Below are 26,497 nucleotides of genomic sequence, written 5' to 3'. Positions count from 1 at the left end.
TCACAATTAGTTATGTTACCTTATGTTGTTAAAGATAGTCTAGAATAGGGATGTCTCAGCTGATCCAAACAGAGGAAATTTAGCCATGGTAGGTAACATTGAGAGGAGACAGGTTTGGAGATAGAAAAGTAGTGCTTATCTTGAAATTCCAAAAAGCAAAGAAAGGATGGAAATAAGAAAAAGTAGCTACCAGCAGCTAAGAAATTCAGATTTAGATTCAGGAGTAAAGAATGGGTTTAGCAAAATGGTTTGGGATTAAAGTTATACCCGTAAGAGTGTGCTGGTGCTTCACTTTTAGCATGATGCTCAGTGTCTACTTCTGGGAGTGAAGGGGATGACTTAAAGAACTTGCAGGGTTGTTCAGTGTCTATTCCAATGTGCAGGTATCTTTTTGGATAAGACTGAAAAACTTTAGAAATAGAGGTTTAATTTTTTGCATGAACTCAAAACAACAATGTAGTCAATCTAGCTAAAAAGGTTGTTGTAATACCCATCCACTGCAACATATGCAGAATTTAGAAATTCTTACTGCTTTAGGCAGTAACGTCTTATAGAATTGTTCCTATAGTGAGGTGACAGTATATACTAGATGATACAGATGCAAAATACAGGATCCTAAGGTTACCATACTCGTAGCATTGCAGAGCTAGCAATTATCTACCCACGTCTGGAAGAACTGATGAGGGAACAGAGAAAGACAGTCATTTTCCTCCCATAGATTTCTTATCAAACAATATGAACTGAAGGCAAAATAACCACAACAGTAATTGCAGTGACTCACTATTTGCCAGGCACTGTGCTACATACTTATATTTATTATTTCATTTAATCCTCTGAGGTTTACTGCTATTATTTCAAGTTTGTAAATGAGGATGTGGGGGCTCAGAAAGGCTGTGTGTGGTAGACAATGTCTACCCCAATATTCAATCCTCGTTCTTTCTTGCATAGGGAATGCTGATTTGTTTTTCTCCTTCAGGAAGGCAATATGTACGGCCCTAGAAAATTGTGATGTGTCCAAGTCAATAATGGCAATCCTGCTTGCCACTTTCCCAGACACGCTTGCCTCCCTTTCAGGTAGAGGTGGCCATGTGACTCAGTTCTGACGAATGAGACATAAGAAGAAGTATGCTGGAGTGTTATGAATTGGATTGTGTGCCCCTTCCCCCCCAAAAAAAGGTATGTTGAAGTTCTAACCCCTGTACCTGTCAATGTGACCCTGTTTGGAAATAGGGTTTTTCTCTTGCTGATAATAAATTGGTACCAGAGCAGGTTGGGTGGGTCCTAATCCTAATCTCTTCTGAGCGGTGTCTGATAATAACAGCAGAATAGACAGAGTGACACATAGAGGAGAACCGCCACGTGATGATGGAGAGAGATGAATCAACAAGCCCAGGAACACTCACCAGCCAAGGACTGCAGACAGCCACCAGAAACCAGGAGAGAGAAACAATTGCTCTCAAAGCCCTTAGAAGGAACTGATATGGCCAATATCCTGAATTCAGACTTCTCGCCTCCAGAACTGTGAGAAAATAAATTTCCGTTTTTTAAAGCCACTCACTTATGATATTTTATTATGACAGCCCTAGGGAACTAAGACATGGAGATTTCTGGGGGGACTTTTGCTTTATCAGTAAAGGAGTTCTTTAGGCCACAGAAACCAAAAACCAAACCTGTTGCTGTCCAGTCGATTCTGACTCACAGCAAATTCTTAGAAAGCTCCTATGGCATTAAGCTGCTGGACCAATGAAGCAAAGATGGACTTCCAGAGTTTTTAATATATGAGAAATATAAAAACTTATTTAAGTCACTGCAGTAGGGGTTTCTGTTAATTGTAGCTAAATGTGATTTGGAAATAGTGATTTTGTGAAAATGAGATGTAAGATGTGAGGCTATTTATGTCATGCAAGATCTTATGAAAGAAAAGCAATGAGTATTTACTGCATGCCTACTATATGATGAGAATTATAAAAATATATACATAGAATAGTAATAAAGACTAATTCCTTGCCTTCAAGAATTAGTGGTGTACACATTAAAACATTCATGAATTAATATAGTACTGGCAAATTACAAAGTGCTGAGGGGATTTAGAATAAAAGAAGGAACAAAAATATACTGGATTAAAATCAGGCAAGTAAAGGCATTCCAGGGAGTGACGTTTGAGCTGGTTTCTGTTCCGGAAAGTGATAGTAATTGCTAGAACAATTACAAGATTACAGGCCATTAGATGAGACATAGAGCAAAAGCGAGACCAAGGGAGTTGTGTTCAAAAAATAAATAAGTGTATTTGCTTGGCTAGAGCAAAAATCTCAGGACAATGAAAGAAGGGTTACAGAGGAGGCAGAGAAGAGGTATGGCTTTGAAGGGAAGCCGGAGCACTTTAAATTTATTGATATAGGTAAAATTATATAGCTATACAGGTAATTACAGAAAGCCATATGATGGCAGATTGTTTGAAGAATTTTATCTTAGCATGAACTAAAGGCCAATGGCCCAGCTGGGTGTTTCCAGCAGTTGACCTAGAGTGAAGTGAAAGAGGTGAAACTAAAAGTGATAGTTTCTGTGGAGAAAGAGTCTGCAGGTCTTGGAATTATTGAGTAAGGAAAGATAAAGGAGAGGAGTCAAAATTACACGAGATTACCAGTCTAACAAATTGAGAATTTCAAGAAAGAAATGATGACTTTGGTTCTGAATAGCCTGCTATTAAGATGACATAGAAAAAAAAAAGAAAACTTTTGAAGAATAGGTAACTTGCATCTCCTTTTAGTTACTAAATGTTACTCTTAAAAAATATTCGTTGCCGTTGAGTGGATTCCGAGTCATAGAGACCTTATTGGACAGAGTAGAACTGCCTGAGAGTGTTCCCAAGGCTGTGAATCTTCATGGAAGCCGACTGCCACATCTTTCTTTCATAGAGTGGCTGGTAGATTCGAACCGCTGACCTTTAGGTTAGTAGCTGAAGGCTTAACCACTGCACCACCAGAGCTCCTAACTCTAAAAAATAGACACAATTTTTTTTTTTTTTTTAAATAAATAGTGAAATCCCTTCCCTTTGTCTTTGGCAAATACCTGTGTGATCCTCTATTTCACTTCGTCACCACATCCATTTAACATGTGATTCTTATAAATTCTAACAGTTGAAAAACAGCTGGCTGAACTCTCTCTGCTTCAGTGTTTTGGATACTTTGCTTCTTGGTAATTGATCAGGATTTTGATAATGCTGCAATAACAACAGGAAATGATCTGTTAAAATCTGGATCTCCAGCTATAGATGAATGCGAGTGTAAAGAGAACTAGTCTCAGAATAAAGTCTATATAAACAGTTTGGGGGTTATTTTGGGGTCCACAGGGAGAGAACTATGATTTGCTCTCAATATCAGAAAGAGGATACATAGTACAAGACCATCTTATGGTAATCATTGAGCTGCATCAGTGGACAGCTTATGGCCATGAACTTAGTAACTAAAATAACTGCGCTGGTTAATGTTGGCACTTTCAAGTATACATCATGTGAAATACCAATGCCTGAAATAAAAATCCACTCAGAAAAAGGTTTCACAAGCAGTTAGATCAATCCTAGATGGGTCCAAATGCAATTTTATTTATATTTGCAAAACAACTACTTGATTTTATTCACAGAAAGAAGACAAACAAGGAAGGTGGGGTTAGCCATAGAATAAAAGGAGAGTACTTTTGCATAAAACTGAAAGAAATAGATTGGTTAATGGTACCAGAAAATAATTTTAACTTTTCATGTAAAATCGACAAGGATTATAGACATTTTATTAGATTTATAACGTGGGCTTTTCTAGTTAATTAGTCTTAAGATTTGTCCTGTTGATAGAGTAAGTCATTACCACAGACAATTAATGAACTAATCCCTGAGGCTTTCTCCCTCATCATCGTCCTCTCTCCAAGGTTTTCGGGTCACTACTGCTCAGAAACAGACGCAACTAAATGAGAGGCCATGAGCTCTCTGGTAAAAGACCTATCTGATGGAAGGCTGGTAAGCAGCCTTGTATAGCAAAAAATTTCCAAACACCACACTTCAGGGAGTCATAGGAGAAATGGGGAAAGCCAGAATACTGTGGGCAAAAGAAGATAATCTTGTTTTTTTTCTAAAATAATAATAAAAAAAATTATACTAGAAAAATTTATCCTGTAGGGTACTGCTCTGTACTAAATTAAAAATTATGTTAAAAGAAAAAAGTTATGGTGCCTAAAAATTAGCTCTTCAAGATTTGTCTGTGGTTTAGTGACTGAACACTTCCAAACGAGAGCAAGTGTATAAAACATCACTGTATTCTGAACACACAAATCACTTATTTCTAAATGCTGTTACTTATATAAAAGCAATGATAGTCTGGATTCTAGAATAGGCTTGAAAAGTGAATAACTGGTTGATATTGTGAATAGTCTGTCTTCTCAAAATTCTCCTTTTTCCACAAAGTCTTCTATAGCTTTACCTCCATCTCCTGGTCCCACTCACCAATTAGAGATCTTGTCACTCTCTAGTTTGTGGTTTGGTTGCTAGGAGATGTATTATTTCCCCTACTGGACTGTAAGCAATTGGAAAGGAAGGTCCACATCAGATTTTTTGGTTTTCTTATTGCATTTAATTTAACACCTAACATCTATGTTCAAAAAATATTTGTTGAATAAATCAATCTTTTCAGAGTTATTTATTATTGCTCTGTTGACTGCTGTATTTTAAAATTCCACAACTTTACAGAGTTTCTAGAGACAATATTTCAGTATTTCCTCAGCTAATAAACTGATTTTGGAAGTATCTTATACCTACATTACAGTAAAATTAAAAAATTTTAAATCCTATTACTGCAGTTTGTCAAATAATTTACTGATTGCAAATAAATTAGTGGATTTTCTGTCATTATTTTATTAACTGTTAAAATGGCTTTTCCAGGAGGCAGGGCAAGATGGTGGAAAAGTCAGCTTCCTGTGGTCCTTCTTACAACAAAGATCCAAAAAAAGAAGTGAATTGATTATATATGACAATCTAGGAGGCCTGAACATCAAAGTTGAGGAGTCAGACTGAGTGGCAGGGGGAATGAGAGACTGTTCTGAAGCAGCAAGGATTTGCCAGACCTGACCTGGCGGCACCCTGCAGGCTGGATCAGCTGCCACGCGTGGGCTGAAGCAAGCAGTAGTGCTCTGGATGCGTTTTCCATGTCAGAGAAACCGAGCAGCAGAGAGTCTGCACAAGCCTCCAGAGCCAGGGGGAAGTGGCGCTGGATGGATCTGCAAAAGTTAAGTGTAAGTGTCTAACCTATTGGTTGGGATTAAAATATCCCTTCCCTCTCTGAGAAGTGCCTCTCTTCCCCTCACCCGCCCCCTCCCCACTCTGCTCCAGTCCCAGTCCAGCTTTAGCAATTGCCGTGCTCCCTGGGCTGGAAGTGGGACTGGTCACGCATGTCCAAGCCAGTCTCTCCACTTTGGAGAGGCAATAAAAAAATGAACAAGCAGGAAAAAAAAAATCTGCCAGCTCCCCTAAGCTGGGACCTCAGGGCAGGCCCTGGCCCTTTGCCTAGGCACAGGCATAAGGGGTCCACAGACTTTGAATGCCTTTCACCCCTACCTACACCTGTGTGGGCCCATTTCAACAGTGTAGGCCCCCATTAGCATAGTACAACAGGGTATATACCTGAAGCCTATTTTCAACTGCGACAGTTAGGAGTAGTGGCAGATTTTTGACATTGGATGCCGCCCTGCCCACTAAGCAGGGTCCTCATCTATCCACATCAGGGGCCTGAGGACTGGTGGCTCCACCCACTCCACCTAGCCACCCACAACAGGGGTCTGAGAATAAATGGTACCTCCCAGTCCTTATAGCCAACAGCACTGGGAGCTCAAAGTCCAGCTGCAAAACCCACCCACCTATGTGGTCTAGGGACACACCTTCCACCCAGGCACTCAGGGACAGTCATCAGCTCCCTACCTTGCTCAGCATATAACCCCCTACTCCAGCCAGATATCTGTGCCTGCTCCACTCACCCCTACATAGCCCTACCTGTCTAGGACTGTAGGTGAGAGGCTGCACCACACACTTGGTGACTGACGACCTTGGCACCTGAGCTAAAACCACACAAGAAAAGTAAATGGACTCTTGGGCTCACATACTTAGTAGCATTTCTAACCACCTGGTGACAGGACATGAGATCTTCAGAGACGACAATAATCAAAGTAGTTCACATGACCAGCCTACTTGGGCATATCAAAACAAAACAAGAATCTAGGACATAGTAAGCAAACATAAAGTACATAAATATAGTAACCTATCGATGGCTCAGAGACAACAGTCAATATCAAATTGCATAAAGAGGCAGACCATGATGGCTTCAGCAAGCAACCAAAAAAAAGAACCAGGAAATCTCCTGGAGGAAGAGAAGGTCTTGGAATTCCCAGAGGTAGAATTCAAAAGATTAATATATAGAGCTCTTCAAGATATCAGGAAGGAGATCAGACAAAACGCATACCAAGTCAAGGAACACACAGATAAAGCAATAGAGGAATTTAGGAAGGTTATATAAGAGCCAAATGACAAATTTAACAGGCTGCCAGAATCCATAAAGAGAAGTAAATGGAAATCCAAAAGATTAACAATAAAATTTCAGAATTAGACAACTCAACAGAAAATAATAGGAGCAGAATTCTGGCAATGGAAGTCAGAATTAGTGAAACTGAAGATAAAGCACTTGACATCAAATTATTTGAGGAAAAATCAGAGAAAAGAATTTTAAAAAATGAAGAAATCCTAAGAATTATGTGGGACTCTATCAAGAGGAATAACCTACGAGTGATTGGAGTACCAGAACAAGGGAGGATAACAGAAAATACAGAGAGAATTGTTGAAGATTTGTTTGCAGAAAACTTCCCTGATATCAAGAAAGACGAGAAGATATCTATCCAAGAAGCTCATTGAACCCCACATAGGATAGATCCCAAAAGAAAGTCACCAAGACATAATACAGTTAAACTTGCCAAAACCAAAGATAAAGAGAGAATTTTAAGAGCAGCTAGGGATAAATGAAAAGTCACCAACAAGGGAGAGTCAATAAGACTAAGCTCGGACTACTCAGCAGAAACCATGAAGGCAAGAAGGCAATGGGATGACATATATAAAGTCTTGAAGGAAAAAAACTGCCAGCCAAGAATTATATATCCAGCAAAACTGTCTTTCAAATATGAAGGTGAAATTAGGACATTTCCAGATAAACAGAAGGTAAGGGAATTTGTAAAAACCAAACAAAAATTACAAGAAATACTAAAGGGGGTCCTCCGGTTAGAGAATCAATAAAATCAGATAACAACCCGAGACTAGAACACAGGACAGAACAACCAGATACCAACCTAGACACGGAAGTCACAAAAATAAGTCAAAGCGAAAACATTGAAAATAGGAAAACAGAGATGTCAATATGTAAAAGATAACAATATTAAAACAAAAAAGAGGGACTAAATAGTGTAGTCATAGAACTTTCATATGGAGAGGAAGTTAAGGTGATATTAAGAAATAAAAGATTGCTTTAAACTTAGAAAAACAGAGGTAAATTTTAAGGTAACCACAAAAACAACTAACAAATCTACACAACAAAATAAAAAAGAAGAAAAACAAAGACTCAGGAAATACAAAATCAACAACAATGAAAAAGATGAAAAGAAAATACATTAGAAAAAATGACTCAGCATAGAAAATGAAGTGGAACAAAGAAACCGTCAACAACACAAAAAAATTACATCAACATGACAGCACTAAACTCATACCTATCAATAATTACACTGAATGTAAATGGACTAAGTGCACCAATAGAGATAGAGAGTGGCAGAATGGATAAAAATACACTATCCATCTATATGCTGCCTACAAGAGACACATCTTAGACTTAAATACACAAACAAACTAAAACTCAAAAGATGGAAAAAATATATTAAGCAAATAACAATCAGAAAAGAGCAGGAGTGGCAATATTAATCTCTGACAAAATAGACTGTAAAGTAAAATCCACCACAAAGGATAAGGAAGGACATGATATAATGATTAAAGGGTCAATACACCAGGAGGACATAACCATAATGAATATTTACACACCCAATGACAGGGATCCAAAATATATAAAACAAACTCCAACAGCATTGAAAAGAGAAATAGCTCCACAAGAGTAGCAGGAGACTTCAACACACCACTTTTGGTGAAGGACAGAACATCTAGAAAGAAGCTTAATAAAGACATAGAAGATCTAAATGTCACAATCAACCAACTTGATCTCATAGACATATACAGAACACTCCACCAAACCGCAGCCAAGTATACTTTCTTTTCCAAACCACATGGAACATTCTCCAGAATAGACCACATATTAGGCCACAAAGCAAGACTTAACAGAATCCAGAACATTGAAATATTACAAAGCATCTTTTCTGACCATAAAGCTACGAAAGTAGAAATCAGTAATAGAAAAAGCAAGCAAAAAAAAAATCAGATACATGGAAACTGAACAACACCTCGCTCAAAAACTACTGGGTTATAGAAGAAATCAAGGACAGAATAAAGAAATTGATAGAATCAAATAAGAACGAAAACACATCCTATCAGGACCTTTGGGACACAGCAAAAGCAGTGCTCAGACGTCAATTTATAGCAATAAATGCACACATCCAAAAAGAAGAAAGAGCCAAAATAAAAACATTAACTCTACAACTTGAACAAATAGAAAGAGAGAAGCAAAAGAAACCCTCAGCACTAGAAGAAAGGAAATAATAAAAATTAGAGCAGAAATAAATGGAATAGAGAATAGAAAAACAACTGAAAGAGTTAACAGGACCAAAAACTGGTTCTTTGAAAAGATCAACAAAATCAATAGACCACTGGCCAAACTGACAAAAGAAAAACAGAAGAGGAAGCAAATAACCTGAATAAGAAATGAGATGGGCAATATCACACAGACTCAACTGAAATTAAAAGAATCATAGCAGAACCTAGAGGAAATGACAAATTTCTAGAAACACACTACCTACCTAAACTAACACAGACGGAGGTAGAAAAACTAAATAAGCCTGTAATAAAAGAAGAGATTGAAGAGGTAATTAAAAAAACTCCCAACAACAACAAAATGAAACCCTGGCCCTGATGGCTTCACTGGAGAATTCTACAAACTTTCAGAGAAGAGTTAACACCACTACTACTAAAGATATTTCAGAGCACAGAAAAGGATGGAATACTTCTGAACTCGTTCTATGAAGACAGCCTAACCCTGATACCAAAACTAGGTGAAGGCATCACGAAAAAAGAAAATTACAGACCAATATCCCTCATGAACATAGATGCAAAAATTCTCAACAAAATTCTAGCCAATAGAATTCAACAACATATCAAAAAAATAATTCATCATGACCAACTGGGATTCATACCAGGTATGCAAGGATGGTTCAACATTAGAAAAGCAATCAGCGTAATCCATCACATATCCAAGAAGATAAAGTACTTAGGAATAAACCTAATCAGAGATGTAAAAGACCTATACAAAGAAAACTACAAGACACCACTACAAGAAACCAAAAGAGACCTACATAACTGGAAAAACATACCTTGCTCATGGATAGGAAGACGCAACATTGTGAAAATGTCAATTCTATCCAAAGCAATCTACACATACAATGCAATCCCGATCCAAATTCCACTGGCATTTTTTAATGAGATGGAGAAACAAATCACCAACTTCATATGGAAAGGGAAGAGGTCCCAGATAAGTAAGCATTACTCAAGAAGAAGAACAAAATGGGAGGCCTCACACTACCTGATTTTAGAACCTATTACACTGTCACAGTAGTCAAAACAGCCTGGTACTGGTACAACAACAGATACACAGACCAATCGAGAATCCAGACGTAAATTCATCCACCTATGAACAGCTGATATTTGGCAAAGGCCCAAAGTCCTTTTTCAAATAGGGAGAAGACAGTCTCTTTAACAAATGGTGCTGGAAAAACTGGATATCCATCCGCAAAAAAATGAAACAAGACCCATACCTCACACCATGCACAAAAACTAACTCAAAATGGATCAAAGACCTAAGTATAAAATTTTAAGTGATAAACATCAGGGAAGAAAAAATAGGGACAATGCTAGGAGACCTAATACATGGCATAAATAGAATACAAACCATAACTAATTAACAAATGTACAAACACCAGAAGAGAAACTAGATAACTGGGAGCTCCTAAAAATCAAACACTCATGCTCATCAAACGACTTCACCAAAAGAATAAAAAGACAACTGGGAAAAAAATTTTTGGCTATGACAAGAGTCTCTAAAATCTACAAGATACTGCAACACCTCAACAACAGAAAGACAAATAATCCAATTAAAAAATGGGAAAGGATAAGAAAAGACACTTCACCAAAGAAAACATTCAAGCAGCTAACAGATACGTGAAGAAATGCTCAAGATCATTAGCCACTGGAGAAACGCAAATCAAAACTACAAAGACATGCCATCTCATCCCAACAAGACTAACACTAATCCAAAAAACACAAAATAAGAAATGTTGGAGAGGTTGTGGAGAGACTGGAACACTTATATACTGTTGATGGGAATGTAAAACAGTACAACCACTTAGGAAATCAATTTGGCACTTCCTTAAAAAGCTAGAAATAGAAGTACCATACGATCCAGCTATCCTGCTCCTTGGAATATATCCTAGAGAAATAAGAGCCGTCACAGGAATAGATATATGCACACCCATGTTCATTGCAGCATTGTTCACAATAGCAAAAAGATGGAAACAACCTAGGTGTCCATCAACAGATGAATGGATAAATAAATTATGGTACATACACACAATGGAATACTACACAACGATAAAGAACAATGATGAATCTTCGAAACGTCTCACAACATAGATGAATCTGGAAGGCATTATGCTGAGTGAAATTAGTCTCAGAAGGGAAAATATTGCATGAGACCACTATTAGAAGAACTCAACAAAAGGTTTAAACACAGAAGAAAACATTCTTTGATGGTCATGAGGGCGGGGAAGGAGGGAGAGAGGAATTCACTAACTAGATAGTAGACAAGAATCATTTTCCCACAATACAGGGAAAGTCAGCACAACTGGACTAAACCAAAAGCTAAGAAGTTTCCTGGACACAGCCAAACACTTTGAGGGACACAGTAGCTGGGGCTAGGTTCTGGGGACCATGGTTTCGGGGGACATCTAGGTCAATTGGCATAACAAAGTTTATTAAGAAAATGTTCTGTATCCCACTTTGGTGAGTGGTGTCTGGAATCTTAAAAGCTTCCAAGTGGCCATCTAAGATGCATCAATTCGTCCCAACCCACTTGGAGCAAAGAATGAAGAACACTAAAGACACAAGGAAAATATTAGGCCAAGAGATAAAAGGGCCACATAAACCAAAGACTCCATCAGCCTGAGATCAGAAGAACTGGATGGTGTCTGGCTACCACCAATGACCGCCCTGACGGGGAACACAGCAGAAAGTCCCTGATGGAAGCAGAAGAAAAGTGGGATGCAGAACTCAAATTCACATAAAAGGACCAGACTTAATGGTTTGAGACTGGAGGAACCATTGAAGCTAAGGCTCCCAGATGCTCTGTTAATCCAGCACTAAAACCATTCCCGAGGCCCACTCTTGGGACAAAGATTAGACTGGACTATAAAACATCGAATGGCACTCATGAGGAGTGTGCTTCTTCTTAGTTCAGGCAGATACACGAGGCCAGGTGGGCAGCTCCTGTATGGAGGCAGGATGAGAAGGCAGAGGGGTACAGGAGCTCGTTGGATGGACACAGGAAACCCAGGGTGGTAAGGGGAAGTGTGCTGTCACATTATAGGGACTGCAACTGGTGTCACATAACAATATGTATATAAATTTTTGTATGGGAAATTAACTTGAGCTGTAAAATTTCACCTAAAGCACAATAAATTTTTTTTTAAAGGTTCCTATAAAAAAAAAAAAAAAAAGGCTTTTCCAATCCTAGTTTTCAATTTTCAGGCTCTATCCAGTCAGAAATATAATTACTTTAAATCTAGCATCTTTTGGGTGATTCCTATTTGAAACTGGTTGAATAAGCTATTTTTTCCCCAGCTTTATAGAGGTATAACTGACTTATAATAAAGTGCACATATTTAAAGTTTATAATTTGATGTCTTCACACACACACACACACACACGTAAAACCATTACAACAATCAAGATTATGTCCATTTCCATCACCCCCCAAAATAATCGAACCCTTTTGACTTCTCCCCTCTCCCGCATCCTAGGCAACCACTGATGTGCCATCACTTTAGTTTGTATTTTCTAGAATTTTATAAAAATGGAACAGACAACATGTACTCTGTTTTGTATGGCTTCTTTCTCCCAGCGTATTTATTTTGGAAATTTATGCATGTTGTTGAGTGTATCAATAGTTCATTCCTTTTTATTATTGAGCAATATTCTATTATATGGATATACCACAATTTATACACTTTTCTGTTGATCAACATTTGGGTTGTGTCCAGTTTTGAGGTATTATAAAGCTGCTATTAACATATGTGTACAAGTCTTTGTGTATCTTTTTTTTTTTTTTTCCTCCTGGATAAATACCTAGGGGTGGGATGATCAGGTCATGTAGTAGATATATATTTAACTTTAAAAGAAATTACCTGTTTTCCAAAGTGTTTGCACATGACATCCTCACCAGCAATGTGACTTCCAGTTCCACCACATCTTTACCAACACTTGGAATCACCTTTAACTGTAGCCATTCTAGTGGATGTGTAGTGGTATCACATTATAGTTTTAATTTGCATTTCACTAATCTCACGCATGCGTATTTGCTAATCAAATATCTTCCTTGGTGAAATGACTGTTCAAGTCTTTCGCCTATTTTGTAATTGAGTTGTTTTCTTATTATTGAGTTGTAAGAGTTTGTTATGTATTCTAAATACAAATCCTGTCAGAAATATAATTTGCACTTTTTAAAGTGAAATGCAACTGCTTTAGGTGATTATACTTTGGAATACATGTTCCATCTGTATTTTAAATTATCCTGATAATAAAAGGCAGTATTATCTCCAAAATCTCAACTACCAAGTTTCCCATACCTAGTAAGATGGTCAGTCGTGGGCATATGAAAAATAGGGAAAGGGAATAATAAAAAACATACCAATTTCCTCAATATTCTTAATCCCTGATTTTAGGAGTCTCTTAGTAAACTATTGGTAGTAGGAGATAACAGAACGGATCATGTAAATGATAATTAGCACCCTTTTTTATTTTCCTTTAAATTTTTAAAAATCAGCCAATATTATTACTAATATGACCTCATGTACGTTTTTTTTTTTTTTGCTGATAAACACAGATTTTTTTTTTTTTTTGTCTCACAGTACCAGAGGCTGTCAGTTCAAGATCAGGGTGTCGGCCATGTTGATTTCATCTTGTTTTTGTTTATTGTGGTAATATATAACAAAATTTTGCCATTTTAACCATTTTTAAGTGTATGATTCAGTGATATTAATAATATTCACCAGGTTGTGCAACTATCCCCACTATTTTCAAAAGCTTTTCATAAAAATATGAAATGCTTCATGAATTTGTATGTCATCCTTGAGCAGAGGTCATGCTAATCTTCTCTGTATCATTACAATTTGAGTATATGTACTGCTGGAGCAAACACACCTCCTTACTTTTAATTAGACTTCTCTGACTCCACTAAGATCCTCTTCTTTTCTGTTCTCCTTATTAGGCTAAAGCAAAGCATCTAACACAGTGCTTAGTATATATTTCTATTCTTATTTCCTTGATGCTCTCTTTCTCTCTTACTTCAGCTTTTCTTCAATCCTTTTCTTCCCCAGCATTCCCCACTTATATATATTGCTTAATTTAGTGATCCTGGTTACAGACTTTCTGGTGGGAAAATGACCCTATAGATGATCACCAACATATTTCTTCAAAACAACAAAATTAAAATGGCAGCAGTAAAAGTCTTTCTGGAATTCATAGGTTTTTTTCTTTTTTTTGTGGTAAAAATATACATAACAAAACATACACTGACTCAATTTCTACATGTACGATTCACTACCATTGATTACATTCTTCAAGTTGTACACCCATGCTCACTGTCATTTTCCAAATCATTCCACCACCATTAACATAAACTCAATGACCCTCAAGCAAAAACTTCCCTTTTCCCTCCCTCCCACCTCTGGTAACCATTAATAATCTTTGGTTTCTATATATTTGTTTATTTCGTATAAGTTGGATCATACAGTATTTGTTCTTTTGTGACTTATTTTGCTCAGCATGATGTTGTCATGGTTTATCAATGTGGCAGGCATCAGGACTTCATTTCTCTTTATGGCTGAGTAGTATTCCATTGCGTGTATGTACATTTTTATTCATTCATCTCTTGATGGGCATTTCAGTTATTTCCACATTTTGGCTATTATGAAAAGTGCCGCAATGGACACTGATGTACAGGTTTTCGTTTGCATTTCTGCCTTCACTTCTTCTGGGTATATACCTAGGATTGGAATTGCTAGGTCATATGGTACTTCTATGTTCAACTTTCTAAGTAACCACCAAACTGTTCCCACCGTGGCTGTACCATTTTACATTCCCACCAGCAATGAATAAGGGTTTCAGTTTCTCCACAACCTCGCCAACACCTACTGTTTTTTTTGATCAGTCATTCTAATGGGGATGAGGTAATATCTCACTGTGGTTTTGATTTGCATCTCTCTAAAGGCTAATGAGGAGGAGCCCTGGTGGAACAAGTTAAGCAGTTGGCTGCTAACCAAAAGGTGGGTGGTTTGAACCCACCTAGCAGCTCTGTGGGAGAAAGACCTGGTGATCTGTTCTTGTAAAGATAACAGCTTCGAAAAAAAACCTTATAGGGCAGTTCTGTCACGTGGGGTTGCTATGAGTCAAAATCCAACTCAAGGGCACACAACAATAACAGGTGGCACCAAAGGTTTGTGTTTGACTGCTAACCTAAAAGTAGGTGGTTCAACCCACCCTGCAGTACCTTGGAAGATAGGCCTCACAATCTGCTACTGTTAAGAGTACAGCCAGGCAGACCTTATGGGGTCACCATGAGTTGGAATCAACTTGACGGCAATTACCAACGATGACAGCAACAATGGTTAACAACAGGGGGCATCTTTTCATGTGCTTGTTGGCCATCTGACTATTCTCTTTGATGAACTGTCTGTTAAAGTCCTTTGGTTGTTTGATTGTGTTGCTTGTTAAGTTGTAGACTTTTTTTTTGGATATTAGACCCTGAAAATTTTCTCTATAGGCTGTTTTTTCACTTTTTTGATAAAGTCCTTTGATGAAAAAAAGTATGTAACTTTTATGAGGTCCCATTTATCTATTTTGTCTTTTACTGTTCATGTTTTGTTGTCATATCTGATAATCCATCATTAAAAACTAGGTCCCAAAGCCACACCCCTACATTTATTTTCTTCTAAGAATTTTATGGTTTTAGTTTGCACATTTAGGTCCTTGCAACAGTTTAGATTTTGTGTATTGTGTGAGGCATGCATCCTGATTCATTCTTCTGCACATGGAAATCCAATTGTCCCAGGATCATTTAAGAGACTCTTCTTCCCCACTAAATGGACGTAGAAGAACCCTTGTCAAAAATCAGTTGACCATAAAAGATGTATGGATTTATTTCTAGATTCTCAATTTTATTCCACTGGCCTATATGTGTATTATTATACCCGTAACAGGCTATTTTAATTATTGTGGCTTTACAGTATGTTTTGAAACCAGGAGTTATGAGTCCTGCCACTTTATTCTTCTTAAAGATTGCTTTAGCTATTCAAGGTTCCTTGCTCTTCCATATAAATTTTTGGATTGGCTTTTCCATTTCTGCAAAGAAGGCTGTTGGAATTTTGATGAGGATTCCATTGAATTTACAGACTGCTTTGGGTAGTGTCATGGATTGAATTATGTCCCCCAAAAATATGTGTATCAATTTGGCTGGGACATGATTCTCAGTATTGTGTGATCGTCTACCATTTTGTCATCTGATGTGATTTTCCTATAATGTTAATGAAGTGGGATAGGTGGCAGTTATGTTAATGAGGCAGGACTCAATCTACAAGATTGGATTGTGTCTTGAGCCAATCTCTTTTGAGATATAAAAGAAAGAAGCGAGCAGAGAGACAGAGGGACCTCATACCACCAAGAAATTAGTGCCAGGAGCAGAGCATGTCCTTTGGACCTGAGGTTCCTGTGCAGAGACGCTCCTAGACCAGGGGAAGACTGATGACAAGGAACTTCCTCCAGAGCCAACAGAGAAAGCAAGCCTTCCGCTGGAGGTGGCACCCTGAATTTGGACTTCTAGTCTCCTAGACTATAAGAAAATAAATTTCTCTTTGTTAAAGCCATCCACTTGTGGTATTTCTGTTACAGCAGCAGTAGACGACTAAGACAGGTAGTACTGACATCTTAACTATACTAAGGCTTTTAATCCATGAACATGGAATGTCCTTCCATTTATTTAGGTCTTCTTTAATTTCTTTTTGTAATATTTTATAGTTTTCTGAGTATGAAACTTTCCTCGCTAAACTTATTCCTAGGCACTTTATTATTTTTGATGCTATTGTAAATGCTAATATTTCCTTAATTTCCTTTTCTACTTGCTTATTACTCATGTATAGAAACCTGACTGATTTTTATGTGTTGGCCTTGTATCTTGCCACTCTGCTGAATTCATTTATTAGGTCTAATAGCTTTCTTAGAATAGCAGAATTTTTGATGAGTGAAAAAGTGAAGCTTTCTTTTTCATAGTATCCACGTAAATTAATACTCTATGCTACAATAAAGCAAAACCACTATTATTTTTTAAAAGTTTGCTGTTTAAGACTTCAGTCTACTCTACACTCCATGAACTACTGAGCAATTGTTCCCAAACAAGAGCCAATCTGGCGAAGTTCTGTGTCTAAATAAAAATCCCCCCTAAAAAGTATCAGATATATATTTAAAAAAAAAAAGTGTACAGAATCAAATCATGGAAAGCAAACACATTTAAACTCCTTAGAATTTTTTTTTTATATATATAAGGGACAATTTTATGTTTTTAAAAAATTTCCATGAAAATTATTACCTCCCCCCAGGGACTGCTACAGTGCCAGATACAAATTTAAAACTAACTCTTCTATAACACAAACATCACTAGCATTAAGAAAAACTGAAGACTACATTGACAATCTCTGACGTACCATCAGTACGGAATCTGGCAATCTGCTTCCAAAAGGTCACATTCTTGAAAACAATATGGAGCAGTTCTACTCTACACACGTGTGGTTGCCAGGAGTCAGAATTGTCTCAAAGGCAACTAACAACAACAGTGGGTTTAAAAGGTTGCTCTTAAGCACAGAGTAGCTAAAGCAAACAGAAGAAATGGTGAAGTAAAAGAGCTGAACAGAAAATTTCAAAGGTTGACTCGATAAGACAAAGTAATGTATTCGGATAAAATGTGTAAAGACCTGTAGTTAGAAAGCCAAATCGAAAGAACACAATCGGCATTTCTCAAGCTGAGAGAACTAAAGAAAAAATTCAAGCCACAACTTGCAACACTAAAGGATTCTATGGGTAAAAAATTGAACAATGCAGGAAGCATCGAAAGAAGATGGAAGGAATAGAGAGTCACTGTACCAAAAAGAATTTGGTCGACATTCAGCCACTTCAGGAGGTAACATATGATCAAGAATAGCTGGTACTAAAGGAGGGAGTTCAAGCTACACTGAAGGCACTGGCAAAAAACAAGACTCTAGGAACTGACAGAATACCAACTGAGATGTTTCAACAAATGGATGCAACACTGGAAGTGCTCACTCATCTATGCCAATAAATTTGGAAGACAGTTACCTGACCAACTAGCTAGAAGAGATCAATATTTGTGCCCATTCCAAAGAAAGGTGATCCAACGGAACATGGAAAGTATCGAACGGTATCATTAACATTATACAAATGTAAAATTATGCTAAAGACAATTCAAAAATGGTTGCAGCAGTACATCAACAGGGAACTGGCAGAAATTCAAGTTGGATTCAGAAGAGGACGTGGAATGTGGCATAGCACTGCTGATGTCAGACAGATCTTGGCTGAAAGCAGAGAATACCAGAAAGATATTTGCCTATGTTTTATTGACTATGCAAAGGCATTCGACTGTGTGGATAACAAATTATGGATAATACTACAATGAATGGGAATTCTAGAACACTTAATTGTGCTCATGTTAAATTTGTACATGGATCAAAAGGCAGTCATTTGAACAGAGCAAGGGGATACTGTGTGGTTCCAAATTGGAAAAAGGTGTGCAGCAGGGTTGTATCCTTTCACCTTACTTATTGAATCCGTACGCTGAACAAATAATCCAAGAAGCTAGACTTATAAAGAAGAATATGGCATCGGCCTTGGCAAAAGTCTCATTAACAACCTGCATTATGCAAATGACACAACCTTGCTTGTGAAAATGAAGACCACTTGAAGCACTTACTGATGAAGGTAAAAGACCACAGCCTTCAATATGCACTATACCTTAACATGAAGACTATGAAAATCCTCGCAACTGGACCAATAAATAGCATTATGGAGAAAAAAATTGAAGTTGTCAAGAATTTCTTTCTACTTGGATCAACAATTAACATCCATGGAAGCAGTAGTCAAGATATCAAATGATGTATTACAAAAGATCTCTTTAAAGTTCTAAAAAGTAAAAATGTCACTTTGATGACTAAGGTGTGCCTGACTCAAGCCATGATCTTTTCGATTGCCTCATATGCATGCAAAAGCTGGACAATGAAAAAAGAAAACAGAAGATGAATTGATGCCTCTGAATCGTGGTGTTGGCGAAGAATACTGAATATATCATGGACTGCCAGAAGAATGAACAAATCAGTCTTGGTAGAAGTACAGACAGAATGCTCCGTACACGGGAGGATGGCGAGACTTGCTTACTTTGGACATGTCATCAGGAAAGACCAATCACTAGAAGAGGACATTATATTTGATAGAGGGTCGTGAAAACGAGGAAAACCCTCAATGAGATGGATTGACACAACTGTCTGAACAGTGGACTCAGACATATTAAAGGTCATGGAGATAGCGCAGGACCAGGCAACATTTCATTCTATTATAGGTGACCAAAAGTCAGAGAAGACTGGACAGTAACTAACAACTAACAAAATGGTTTAAAAGTATCTAATGGAAGTAAATATGAGACAATTAATTGTATTTCTCAAGTCAGCATGGTTCTCATTAGATACATAATGCTAAGCTTATTTTGATAACATTTTAAGTAAGTCCAGTATTAAATGTATACAATCCTTCTGGACTGAAAAAATAATTTTTGCCTATTAAAGACTTATCTGCTGAAAAAACACAAAGTTTTGTTTCCAAACATACAGTAAGTCATTAATGTATGACCATTATATGAAATAACTCCACTGCCGTTAAGTCAAATTCCAACTCATAGTGAGCCTATAGGACAGAACAGAACTGCCTCCATAGGGTTTCCAAAACTGCAATCTTTTTGGAAGCAGATTGCCACATCTTTCTCCTGTGGAGCAGCTGGTGGTTTGCACGGTCGACCTTTCAGTTAGCAGTCGAGTGCTTAACCACTGCACCACCATGACTCCATAATATATGAAAAAATCACCTGATAAGCAAAATTTTTGTACATCTTAAAATTTTCAATTCAATTAGTTTACTTTTAATATAAGGAAATAAGTAATGATTGGCTTCAAATCTATTTTTAATAATGTAAAAGATGTAAGCTTTAACCTATGTTAAGGAAAATAGACAGTATGACTCCAAATTCATTTTATTTATTAAAGATACAATAAATTACTTCTAAATGTATACAAAATTGTAAAATAACTGATTTTCTTCTCCATAAAGATACCAGGTATAGTATTTAATGACAAGCTAAAACAAAGATATGTTTAATGTCTTTTGTTCTGTTTTAAAATCACCTTATTGAACGATACATCATGAAATCTATAGTTGTACATCTAGGAAATTTGCCAATGGAACTCTCTTCCACTGGTGTGTATATTTTAATTTGTCTCATGTGGGTGTCTCTTCCATTTTGGTGATTGGCTAGAACGGCAATCTGTATCATGAATGTTCGAGTTGGCTTCTTGTGATTATCAGTTAAGGGAACATGAATCCAGCCACTTGGTTCCACCAATTCAAGTTGCTGTCCAAAAAAAAAAAAAGAGAAAAAGACAACAACAACAAAAAAAAAAAAGAGTCAGATTATGCTTTCAACCAATGAATATAATTTATAATAATGAATACATTCTAAAGCTGAGTGATAATTAACATTTTTCTCAATGAGAAAATGACAATATAATAATAACCACAACCAGTTATTGAGTATTTTTACTATGGTCTACTTTTATAGTTGCTAAGTACTATGTGTGTACCATCTTAGTAGAAGAAATAAAAAATAGGTGTGTGTAGTCTTAGTGTTTAAAGAAATTTATACATCTTATACAGCATTAGAAAGCACATATTCCAACAACCTTTAAAATATACGAAATATTACACAGATTAATATATATGCATACATATACATAATTAGATAAACGGCACACATTTATATAGGCTGTTGCCTTACACAAATAAAAATATTCTACGTGGAAAATAACAGTCAAATGCTGCTACTGCTGCTGACAAAAAACACCTATTTCTGGTTTTCTGTGTTAAGAAATACAAAATGCTATAAATTAAAGGGCACTGTCTTTAGTGTCAACAGAAATGGTTTGAATGCCAGCTCTACATCTTATGAACTATTTGAGCTTGGGAAAATTACCTAACCACTCTGAGCCTGAATTATATAATCTATAAAAATGAAAATAATATCACCTACCTCATAAGGATATTGGAAATATTAAATAAAATAATGTATATAAAGAAGCGAACACAATGCCTAAGATACAACAAATATTCAATAATTTTTTTAAACTAAAAGTTATATAAATTGACTTCTTAAATAACCAAAGCAATTGAAATAAAAAAGTACTTTATACAGATTTATTATTCTTTGAAGATGGGATATCCTTAATTTTAAATGAGATAATACCATTTCTTTGAGGGAGCCACTAATTCTCTGACAGAACCAAATATATCAATTAGTTGTGTTTCTCCAGAATGTAGTTAGTTTTTGGAAATAAATCAGGGTCCTTTGGAAGAAGTATTAATTCTTTCAGCTCATTAAATTACCATTTGGTAAAGTACTGCTTTAGTATACTATATAGTACCAAAAAGATTGGGCTGCTGCAGATAATATTTATAATAAATGAGTCAAATACTACATGAAACAACAATATACCCTTACTTTAAAAGAGAATAGCTCCAAGCAACTAATGGCCTAATGCTGCTGAAAAACTTGATTATACAAAACTGTAAAGTAACAACAACGCCCATGGAAACATTAGACCATTCAACCTCCATATGTGCTAGACAATTTCTTATTTAGGAACATAGTGTCTTGGGATAGTTTTTTACCCTATAACATAGATATATAGCTGCTCTCATCTATAAAAAGTAGTATACACTTACATTAACTCACTCCCTTCTATAAGGAAGAATTAGACATGTATAAATGTATAAAGCCAATGTAAGACCATGCTGATACATGTAGGAAAAGAGTCTAACATCATGCTTCATTATTTAATCACAGAGTATCAGGCTTTCATTGTATTTTATTTCAAAGACTATACCTAATGTATTCAAATTCATTTAATAATAAATCAGATTCTATATAAATTATAAGAATAATAACAAAACAAAAAAAAAATCAGTCATTAAATAAGCATCATGCAAAACATTTTTTCTTAGAAAATGAACCAGTGGCCATCAAGTTGATTCTGACTCATAGAGACCCCATGTGTGCCAGAGTAGAACTGTACTCCATAGGGTTTTCAATGGTTGATTTTTTGAAGTCGATCACCAGAGCTTTCTTCTGAGGTGCCTCTAGGTGGACTTGAACCTCCAACCTTTTGGTTAGCAGCTGAGTGTGTTAACTGTTTGCAACGTCCATGGACTCCATGACCACATACATCACAGAAAATAAAGGCTTATTTTATCAACACAACCAAATGGCAATGAGTGTCACAGAATCTAAATCTGAATTCCATGAATTACTCTAGAAAAACAATATAGGGAACACCACTAGATCTTCTTCTTTTCCCTTTCTTCCTCCTCCCCTTCTTTTTCCTTCCATTCTTCTTCCTTCATTCCTTGGAAAGAGGGTAGATAGTCAAGGAAGTAGAAACAGTACAAGAGAAAGAAAACCAAAATCTAAAATAAGGTAGTTATTTTTACGATTACATGATTTCCTCCATTAAAACTAAAAAATGTAAAAATGAATCAACCTCTACCTCCTCATGGTATTTTGAATCAGTGGCTTTTTATAAGACTTCATTAGTACTAGCTTTAAATGTGTAAGTCAGAGACTAGATATATCTGGTTTCTAGCCCTTCAGGCAATAAATATTATTCCTTCAGGCAATAAATAGTTACTGAGTACTGAAAATGTTCAAGATATTGTGCTAGGGATAATTAAACATACAAAAATGAATAAGATCTTGTTGCTAACCTTAAAAACATCTGAGAGGCAGACAAACAATCTCTCTGGGCTTCAGTTTCTTCATATATAAAATGAGGCTTCAGTTTCCTCATAAATAAAATAAAGGGATTGGACAAGATGCCAGCCAATGTCCTTTCCAGCTCTGACATTCAATAATTCTAAGTAAAAGAAGATGTGGTAGCAAAATAATGGTTTCTCAAAGATGTCCACCTCCTAATCCCCAAAACCTTTGAATATGTTAACTCACACAGCAAAAGGGACTTTGCAGATATGATAAAATTAAAGATCTTGAAATAGTAAAATTATCCTGTATTATATGAGTGGGCCCAATATAATCACAAGCATCCTTATAAGAGGGAGGCAGTACTGACACAGAGAGAAGGAGATGTGACTATGGAATAAGAGGCTGTAGAGATGTGGCCACACACCAAGGAATGTAGGTAGCCTCTAGAAGCTGGAAAAGGCAAGGAATAGATTCTCTTCTAGAGTCTTCAGAGAGAAACATAGCTTGCTGACAGCTTGATTTTAGCCTGTCAGACCTATTTTGTACTACTGATCTCCAGAACCATAAGGTAATAAATTTGTGTTGTTTTACACCACTAGGTTTCTGCTAATTGGTTATCGCTGCAATGGGAAACTAATACAATAGATATAAACAGGAGTTCAGAAGAGGAAGACAGCACTTCTGGTTGGAATATATCTTTTCCAGGTAAAAGTACTATAACGAATCGCAGTGATGAAAAAAAAAAACTAAGATTCTGAATTCAACTCCTTAGTAATAGAATGTTTCTGACAAATTTAACCATAATTTCTGATAGACTCAATATCATTTTCAGAGTATATTGTAAATGTTGTGGTGTGTTGAATGTTATACTAAGGCTTTACAGCATATATGCTTTTGGTATGGTATATACAGAATAATAACTATAGTAAATTATTAAATATCATTAATAAATGATTTCTTCAGACCACACATAAAATTACTCATCACAATAACTATAAACACATTACAAGAATCTATACCTTTTAAAATCTCTCACCTGGCTTCACAATCAACTATATTCCCTGGAAGTCATAAACATCTATTAAAATGTCTACTTCAGTGCTACCGTGCCCAGGTTAAAACTCCCAGAATCAACTCTAAAAAAAAATTATTATTGTGATATTGCCACATTTCAAATTATTTTCTGGATTTAAAAAAATCCTCAAGTACATATAACCCCCACCCTCAAAAAAAAAAAAACCATTGTCATCGAGTTGATTCTGACTCACAGAGACCCTATATAGCATATAAAATTTTTATTATTTTTTTGTAACTAAAAATTTATTTAAAATATCTTTTAGGAGTTCCAGTAAAATGGCACTCTAGGCAGAAGCACCACGCCGTCCCTCCACAGCAAAGATCCAAAAAACTAAGCTGAACAGAGAATACAACAATCCTAAAACCCTAAAACATCAAATGAAAAGATAAAGAACTCAGCCAAGCACCAAATGGAGTGAGAAAACTGACAGAGAACGGAGAGCGAGGACAGATTCATGCAGAGGTCCCCTACCAGCTAACGCAACACGGATCCGCCATCTTGGACTCCTATCAGAGACCAGCAAACAGGGGGTATGAGAAAGCAGCCTCATGGAGCGTCCAGCGGGAGACAAATAAACCGGTAATTTGCGATATGTGCTTTCCCACCCCACACCCTTCTTCACCCTGACTCAGCCTCCTCTGCTTCCCGCGGCCACAATCTCTTAAACGGGAAACACCGGCTGCTTGGATTCCACACACCCGAACAGGCCGGCTCTCTGAGTGCCATTTGTTGGCTGCTGGTGTTGCTTTTGTCCGCTTCTTTTGATTTCTTCCTTACCTCTCACCACCTCCCCCTCCTTTCGCTCAAATACCTGGCTCTGTACGCAATCTTTGCTTCTTCCTGAGGGGCTGCAGAGCTCCAGTAATTTGTGATATACGCTTTCCCATTCCCTACCGCTCTTCACCCACTCGGCTCCCTCTGCTTCCCGTGGACACAGTCAGTCTCTTGTCCGAGAAACACCAGCCTGCACTAGCTGGCTCTCTGAGTGCCATTTGTTGGCTGCTAGTGTTGCTTTTTTTCCTGCTTCTTTTGATTTCTTCCTTAACTCTCAACACCTCCCCCTCCTTTTGCTCAAACACCTGGCTCCGTGAGCCATCTTTGCTTCTTGCTGAGGGGCTATGGAGCTCCATTCGAGTATGGCGCTGCTTCCTGGTCTGGGCTGCTGTGCGGGTGGGATCCCAGGGCTTTTGTTGGTTTGTTTGTTTTGAATTGTTTGTTTTCGTTTCCTTTTCTTGAGTTGGGAGCCCTTTATGGCCAGGCGATGCTGCGTGGCAAGTAGACTTCCCCCTCGGCTTGCACAGATGTGCAGAGGGATCCCTGAGGACATTTCTTTTTTTGTTGGTTTTTTTTTTTTTCCTGCTTTTTGGGGGCCTTTCTTGTTCTTTTTTTTTTTTTTTAATTTGTTATGTTGTCTTTTCCCTCTTTTTCCCTTTTTGTCTTTCTTCATTGTTCAGTTTTTCATATCTCTATATCTTCCATCTCTTTCTGTTCCCTGAATACCTGGCGTTGTATACCTCTACGCCTTCTAGCCAGGCTGTACTGCAACACCTGACAGCGACTTCCCCAGACCTCATAGCTGCACCAGTGGGATCGCTGGGAACTTTGCGGTTCTTTAACCTTTCCGATTTTTATTTATTCATTCTTTTCTTTTCTTCCTCTTCCCCCTTCTGTTTTTCTCCATTTCATACTCTCTCATCTCTCCACTACAATGGCAAGCTCCCCTAGCATTCTTTTTTGTTTGTTTGTATGTTTTTGGCTCCTGTTCCTCTCTCTCTCCCATATCCATCTTAGCTCCACACATAACAATCTCCCCACTGCCCCATGTGCTTGACATCACACCACCAAGCAACACAGGCACGAACTACTGGAAACTGCCCTGCACTGATTACCGACCCTCTCTGATGGCTGTAGTAAGTGCCACGAACAACCCGTCCCAGTAACTCCTCTGCAGCTAGACCTGCCCTGCCGTCCATATCTGAGTGACTGACCCTGCCAATTGGAGAAGGAAGCGAAAAGTATTGTGCCCACAGACGAGCAAACAACAAAGAACACACAGTCCACCTGCTCAGACATAGTCAAATTTAAAAAAAAAAGGGGGGGGGGGGCGAAACAAACAAATCTACAATCAATAAACAAGAAAAATAACTACTGAATGTCCCGAAGACAGCAGACAATATCAAAAGATTTACAAAAACAGGACAAGATGGTTCCAGTACGCATCCAAAATAAAACACCAGATGACTCTCCAGTGGAAGAAAATGCACTAGAACTACCTGATAGGGAATTCAAATCTCTAATACTCAGAATTCTACAAGAACTAAGGAAAAAGCTGACAAACATGAGGAAAAAAAAGACAAATTCATGGAAAATACAGACAAAAAATAAGAAGATTTCAGGAAAATAATGCAGGAACAAAATGCCAAAATAAATTCACAACTAGAAATTATACAAAGACAAAAATTAAAAATCCAAAAGATAAACAAGATTTCAGAAATGGACGGTGTCACAGAAGGGCTGAGAAGCAGATTTGAAACGGTGGAAGACTGAATCAGTGGAATTGAAGACAAACACTTGGATACAATTGTTTCAGGAAAACTCAGAAAAAAGAACAAAGAAAAATGAAGAGACACTGAGAGTTATGTGGGATACAATCAAAAGCAAAAATTAGCAAGTGATTGGAATTCCAGAAGAGGAGGAGAAAACAGAAAACACAGAGAGGATCATTGAAGAACTGCTGACAGAAAACTTCCCCAATATCATGAAAGATGAAAAGCTGGCC

The 26,497-nt window shown here is 37.2% G+C and overlaps 1 protein-coding gene and 1 non-coding gene across 4 annotated transcripts in view; both read right to left on the bottom strand.

The window, feature by feature from the left end:
* Positions 1 to 3,102: 3,102 nt before the first annotated feature.
* ANAPC10 (anaphase promoting complex subunit 10) overlaps positions 3,103 to 26,497 on the bottom strand; it is a 159,853-nt gene continuing 136,458 nt past the window's right edge. For 2 of the 3 annotated variants that reach the window (XM_023733581.1, XM_023733582.1), the window contains exons 5-6: positions 20,014 to 20,240; positions 3,103 to 3,220 (exon numbers count right to left, since the gene is read on the bottom strand). In XM_023733581.1, coding sequence (XP_023589349.1) covers positions 3,169 to 3,220; positions 20,014 to 20,240 — 279 coding nt within the window. In that variant the 3' untranslated portion in view covers positions 3,103 to 3,168. Of the gene's footprint in view, positions 3,221 to 19,797; positions 20,241 to 26,497 lie in introns of those variants that run through there. The other variant, XM_004378854.2, reaches the window with a different exon arrangement.
* On the bottom strand, positions 13,594 to 13,698 carry LOC111821030 (U6 spliceosomal RNA). The gene has a single exon (XR_002824516.1). It is a non-coding gene; the product is annotated as a U6 spliceosomal RNA (small nuclear RNA).

Source organism: Trichechus manatus, unplaced genomic scaffold (genome assembly GCF_000243295.1).
Source record: "Trichechus manatus latirostris isolate Lorelei unplaced genomic scaffold, TriManLat1.0 scaffold00059, whole genome shotgun sequence".
Lineage (NCBI taxonomy): Eukaryota > Metazoa > Chordata > Mammalia > Sirenia > Trichechidae > Trichechus > Trichechus manatus.
The sequence above is the reverse complement of the archived record's forward strand: the minus strand, read 5'-3'. Positions and strand labels throughout refer to the sequence as shown.